Source organism: Cervus elaphus, chromosome 21 (genome assembly GCF_910594005.1).
Source record: "Cervus elaphus chromosome 21, mCerEla1.1, whole genome shotgun sequence".
In the NCBI taxonomy this organism is placed as follows: domain Eukaryota; kingdom Metazoa; phylum Chordata; class Mammalia; order Artiodactyla; family Cervidae; genus Cervus; species Cervus elaphus.
The window spans coordinates 59,384,505-59,391,398 of NC_057835.1; the positions used below are offsets into that span (position 1 = coordinate 59,384,505).

At 40.9% G+C, this 6,894-nt stretch overlaps 1 protein-coding gene across 1 annotated transcript; it reads right to left on the reverse strand.

Annotated features, from left to right (window-relative positions):
- Nucleotides 1-3,489: 3,489 nt before the first annotated feature.
- On the reverse strand, nucleotides 3,490-4,661 carry LOC122679109 (endogenous retrovirus group PABLB member 1 Env polyprotein-like). The gene has a single exon (XM_043879347.1). It carries the CDS (start codon nucleotides 4,659-4,661, stop codon nucleotides 3,627-3,629), a length of 1,035 nt encoding a protein of 344 aa, XP_043735282.1. The 3' UTR covers nucleotides 3,490-3,626.
- Nucleotides 4,662-6,894: the final 2,233 nt, after the last annotated feature.

Below are 6,894 nucleotides of genomic sequence, written 5' to 3' on the forward strand. Positions count from 1 at the left end.
TCTCCAGGCAAGAACACTGGAGTGGGTTGCCATTTCCTTCTCCAATGCTTGAAAGTGAAGTCACTCATCGTGTCCGACTCTTAGCGACCCCATGGACCGCAGCCTACCAGGCTCCTCCGTCCATGGGATTTTCTAGGCAAGAGGACTGGAGTGGGGTGTCATTGCCTGCTCTGTATCCAAAATGAAAACACTAATTTGAAAAGATACATGTGCCTCTATATTCATTGCATTATTTACAAGATATTGAAACAACCTAAGTATACATCAATAGATGGATGGATAAAGAAGATGTAGTGTGTGTGTACATGGATGATCTCGAGGGTATTACACTAAATCAGATGGAGAAGGACAAACACCGTGTTACTTCCCAATGTGCCATGTGACATTGTATAAATATCATCCCATAAAACTTTAGTTCTACCACCTGCAAAATAGAAATAATATAACATTTTCTTCCAACATCACAGGACACCATGTTTGAAAGTATTTTCAAATAAGAAAGCTATATGTACCTGGGACATTTTTGGTACGTGGAAGAGATAACCCACTCAAAAGAAACCATGTACAAAGAAATATATTTTCTGAGTAATGTGACAACACGTTGCAGGTGAGATTGTTCTCTCAGGTATATAAATAATTTCATGGTTCCCAGATGAATATGTGAAGCCACAAGTTTGGATTAATTCACAAAGGAGCTTAAACGTTAAAAGAAATAATACCCTTTGAAAGAGAACCATTAAGTATATGCATCGGACCAACAGAAAAAAAAAAAGTAAGTGAAGTCGCTCAGCTGTGTCTGACTCTGTGACCCCATAGGCTGTAGGCTACCAGGCTCCTCTGTCCCTGGAATTTTCCAGGCAAGAGTACTGGAATGGGTTGCCATTTCCTTCTCCAGGGGATCTTCCTGACTCAGGGATCGAACCCTGGTCTCCCGCATTGTAGGCAGATGCTTTACCTTCTGGGCCACCAGGACCAACAAAGGAGAGACCTAAAGTCAGGTCAACAAAGGCATAGCACAGAAAACCTCTGGAAGTCAAGAGTTAAACAGTAACCAGCCTGAAGAGGCTTCATGAAGAGTAAACTCTGCCCCCCATGTGTTTGCAGAAATGCTTGGAAGGGTCATAAAATATCCCAGTGATGAGAACTATCACATGGCTGGCTCACTCATTGCTTTGGATATAATTTGGATATAATGAAATAACATTTCATTATGTTAAGAAACATAAAGCAGAAGACCTTTTAAGATATTTGATATCTAGCTGAAAAGTTTTGTCTTGCAATGATAATTAGAAAACTACCATTCATGTTTAGAACACTGTTTCACCAAATTAATCATACATGCTCAGGTAGGCCAGATACTCCTCCTTTGAGATACAGATTTTAAAAAAATAGAGGGTGTATTCTGTTCAGCTGCTCAGAATCCAGAAATTCTCACAGTTGCTTATTACTTGTACTCTCTACTATGGAGACCAAAAGTGTTGATCTGCTATTAAGAATTTTCCAGAAACCATTCTGGAGGATATTATACTGTTTCTGGACAAATTGTGATTACTTATCCCTCTCTCCTTACAGTTATTTACAAAAACCAAGCTTTCCATTCAGAATTAAATGTTTTAATTTATCACCTAGTAGTGCAGCTCTTGACACATCCACTGTATGAAACTCTGTTGTTAGCGTGTTAGTCACTCAGTTGTGTCTGACTCTTTGCGACCCCATGGGCTGTAGGCCACCAGGCTCCTCTGTCCATGGGACTCTCCAGGCAAGAGCACTGGAGCGGATTGCCATGCCCTCCTCCAGGGGGTTTTACCAACCCAGGAATTGAAGTTAGGTCTCCTGCTCCTGTAGACGGGTTCTTTACCATCTGAGCTATCAGGGAAGTCATGTCTTTGTAAAATATAGGATTTTGAATACAATCACTAGATCACCAAAAAGAAACAAAAGAGTAAAATATTATTTTAATTTCTAAAAGAATACTAGTTAAGAAAAAGCACAACCATAATAATTGAATTGTAAAGATGAACAATAAAAATAAATTATTATAATATGGGATTTCCCTGGGTCCCAGAGGCTATGACCCCTTGTTCCCAGTGCAGGGGACCTGGGTTTGATCCCTGGTCAGGGAACTAGCTCCTACATGCCACAACTAAAAGATCCAGTGTGCAGCAACAAAGAGCCAGTGCAGACAAATAAATAACTAATTTTTAAAAAATAATTATAATACATTCATTCATACAAGTTGAAATGACTCCTTAAAAATTCCTGCCATCCATTCCTTATCTTTGGAATTTCTCAGACCTGGATTTAATTCTTCTCCTTGATACTTATTAATTAAAGAAGCTTAACCTACTTACTCTCTTCAATTTACATTGCACTTGGTTAGAACATCTACTTAATGTGACTGTGGTGAAAATTAAATACAAAGCTCCTAACATAATTCTTGCTACATAATAAAGCATCTTTAAAAGGGAGGTTTTTGCTTGTTTTCTTGGTCCATAACCACAGGAAATTGAAGAAAATCATTCTACTTTCACAAATTAAAGATCTTGAGAGCTAGATTCTAGTGTCCACTTCAGCAAAGTCATACTAATAATCAAAGAAGCATTTTATAATTGCATAGAACTTAATCATTTATAACACTTTGTAAATATCTCACTTGATACAAATTCATACCCTTTTGAGATACAACAATTGTGATTCAGAAAAATTAAGTGATTTTTTTAACAGTAACTTAGTGTAGTAGATATATTTTGGTTGCCAAGCATTTTTCTTTATCCTGGAAAACACCTTGCCCTCCACTTCATTCATAAGACTCCTATGAGAACTTCCAAGTCTTATGTAAATTCATACCGGCAACAAATCCAAGAGTGGGAACAAAACTCAAGTGCAGTCAATAATAGCAGACCACATTCACAGTGGCCACAACTGATTGGTCCAAGGAGGACCTCTGGCTCAATCTGAGCCAAAGGGTCTCTTCCCAAGATTCTTTGAATATCAGCTGAGAAAGTTTCTCTCTGATGACAGGGCTTTGATATGTTTAACTCTGGAGCTGCTGGCATCGTGACTTCTGTTGTTGGTGTGTAGTCGCTAAGTTGTGTCTCACTCTTTGTGACCCCACGTGCCGGGCCTGCCGGCTAGATGAACAGGTCAAGGACGCAATCACCAGTGCACCTGAGAAATAAAAGACTAAGAAAGATGGGGTTGAGAGGGACGGAGTCAGCTTGTGACTGATTCCGACGACTTTATTGAGGCGTAACATACATATATATACTAACAGGATTCACCAAATTTTAGATCAAAGACTTGTATACGTGCAGAACTGCAGATACTAGTTTTAGGAGTTTATCTTAACTCCAGCAGAGCATGGCACCAGCATCTTACAATCAGGTAAAGACTACCTAGACATAAGCCATTCACAGGAGCCCGATAATCTTATCAGAGTCAGGAAAATAGGCAAATGGTGGCTGCAGCGATTTCCTTGAGGGAGGTGAGAAAGGCCAATTTGCACTTTAACAAATCAGGGGTGGCGGGACAGAGAGGGACCTTTTGATCTCTCTCAGGGCCGAGAAGGGGCCTGAGCAGTCAGGCCGGCTCCCCGCATCTCCCCCTTTTCTTTTGACTAATGGCCATTATATCTCCCTCGAAGGAAATGGCCGCGTTTGCAAACGGGAAAACATCAGCAATCTTTTATTTATCATCTCAGATAAGCATTGACAAATGCAAGGGCCAAAACACAGCAATAACAATATGCATATAATGATGAAAATTATAGATTTCCACCAACCACTATGAAACCAGGCAGATATCTGACTCCAAATGCTGGAGTCAGAAAAATCCATAGCGGCTACTTGTTGTTTCATATCTTCTAAAGCATCAGAAACATTTGAGGAATAATCAGGAATATATACACAACACTCCATTTTTATTAAGGCACATGTTCCCCCTTGAGAGGCTGTTAGAATATCCAGAGCCATACGATTTTGTAGAACGGCTTTTCTCATCTGTTTTTGTTCTTCATTAAGAGCCTCTAAAGCTCTTCTAGTATCTGTCAAAGCTTGTTTTGTAAAATTGTTCAAAGCCTCTACCCTGAGCATAATATCAGTGGCTCCTAAAGAGGGCACAAAAATTGAGGCTAAATAATCATACCAATGAAAAACAGAGCGTGACCACCGGGCTTTAACATAAGGTAAATTAACAGGTTGACTAATTTTTTGCTTATGAATTCTCCCAGGGGCAAACACAAACCCTAGGGTACATCTCCCCACCCATCCTACAGGGAGCCAGGGCCAAAGGTTGTATCCACAAATCCATCGAGTGTTATTTGGGGTTACCCATCTTATACCAGGGCTATTTTCCCAATCTGTCCCTGGCCAAATAACAGACTTGTTGACAATAAACGTTACATCCATTACAGTCTTACATTTGTGGGTAGGCAATAGTCCCATATGTTTCATGTGATATCCTGGAAATTCTCGGCCTCCAAATGTTGGTACATGAGTCTTTTGCTCCCAGCAAATGTCAGCAGGGGTCAGTAGCTGTCCTTTTTCAGGGGTCATCCAGAAATATTCGTCCCAAACTTGGTAGTAGTTACCCTCAAATCGATTAAAATCATTAGGAGAAGAAACAGATCTATTTTCGTAATATAAGTATGCATTAACACTCATGCATCTGCTGATTTGTTGGGAGAAGATTCCTCTGCTGTAAAGTCAGCCGACCTAATTGCTGATTCAGTGATCTCCTCCGTCTGGCGTACCAGCCTTTCCGGGAGCCAGCGCGGTGCTTCGGCATCCTGTGGAAAAACACATACATGACCCCTCCCCCAAATTAACACGGGATCTGGGCCATGCCAGTTATTATCCAGCGGGTCTTTCCACAAGACCATCGGCTTTCTGCTGGAAATCTGAGGGTCCCAAAATCTCTGCGCAGCTGAATGTCCTTCTTTATCTAAAATTAAAAAATTTAAAATATATAAAGCGTGATTAAGGTAATTTCTGGGTAGAAGGGGGTAGAGCTCCCCCCTCTGTATTTTTTGAAGCTGTAGTTTCAAAGTTTGATTAGCACGTTCCACGATGCCTTGACCCTGTGGATTATAAGGAATGCCTGTTTTTAGGGTGATAGAAAAAGAGGAACAAAAATTTTTGAAGGCAGAGGAGACATAGCCGGGGCCATTATCAGTTTTTATAATCTTTGGCGTGCCTAAAATGGAAAAAGCATAAAGACAATGTGAGATAGAATGTTTTGCGGCTTCACCAGTCTGTAAGGATGCCACAATATATCCTGAAAAGGTGTCAATATATACATGAACGTACTTTAAACGACCAAAGGAAGGGACATGAGTGACATCCATTTGCCAAAGATGATTCGGTAGAAGCCCGCGAGGATTAACGCCAAGATGTGGAACTGGAAGAAACTTAGGGCAAACAGGACAAGATTTAACAATTTGTCGTGCAGTCTCTCGAGGGATTTGAAACTGCAAACGAAGAGTATTACTATTCTGGTGATGTAGCGCATGTGATTGCTGTGCTGCTTCCACCTGTGAAAGAAAAACTCTAGTGTGAGAATCAGCCATCTGATTTCCCATAGATAGAGGTCCAGGAAGCCCAGTGTGGGCACGTAAATGTCCAAAGAAGCAGGGTAAGGTGCGCTGTTGCAGCAGAGACTGAATTGAACATAACAAATGTTGAATGTTAGAATTCACAGTAGAAATAAAGGGAACAGTTTCTATATATTGCAAAGCATGAGCAATGTATTTGCTATCAGTAAACAAATTAAAAGACTGTGAGGAATATTGTGAGCATACTTTATGAACGGCTGAAAGTTCTACTTCTTGAGCCGATGTATAGTTCGTCTGCCAGGAGAAAGGGGTATCATTAACCACAAAGGCAGCAGTTCCATTGGAGGATCCATCAGTAAAGATCGTAAGAGCATCTTAAATAGGAACATTAGAAACATTCTTTGGAAAAATAAATGAATGCTGGCTGGCAAAATGCAAAAGTTTATCAGAAGGTAAATGATTAATAATTTGACCTGTAAAGGAGGAAAATGCCAAAGCCCACGAGTCATTAAACTGAAAAAGCCATTCCTGCTGTTCTTTGGTATAGGGCACATAAATGTAAGCAGGATCGGCTCCCAACATTTCTCTGGAAAGACGCCTTCCTTTGGCAACGAGGAGGCTAATGAAATCAAAAAAAGGAGTAAGAACTTTTGAAGGCGATACAGGTAAATGGATCCACTGTAAGGGAGCATTTTGATATAACACTGCCGTCGGGGTATGTTTAGAGGGAAACACATATAGTCCCCACGGTTGAGAAAAATCACAGTAGGTAGCAAAATGCTGAGAGAGGGCCTTTTCAACCAATGCCAGAGCAGCTCGCCCTTCATCATTTAGTATTCTGGGGGAGGAAGGGTCAGTTGTTGATTAAGATCTCTAAATTGTCCTTCCTCCATTAGCATGTCAAAAGTAACCTGCAGCCCATTAAGGCGGTTACGGTCTTCAATGATGTTACAGACCTCGCCGTATTTTGAGCACCACAAGAGATTAAGAGGCAAGTATTGAGATGAAAGACTTTCAATTATGGCTAGAGTAAACGGCGCAGTAGGCCCGTATTGAGCGCAAGCTTGTTTCAGTTGTTTAAAAGGCAGAGGCTCATGATACCTCCGATGATTAGCATCTTGAAAAACAGGGAAAATCATAGAATATCCCTCAAGATTTTCACCCTGTTCTCGGGCTGTTTTCACAGCCATTTGTAGTGGTGAAAGTACTGGCCTTTTTAGGCTAGATGGAACATATACTGGCGCTGTTGGAATCAAAGGCGCTTCTGCAAGAGGAGGGGGAGGGAGCGGGACCGGCGGCGGCAGCGGGTCAGGATCTAAACCGGCTGTAACAGATGGCGTTTT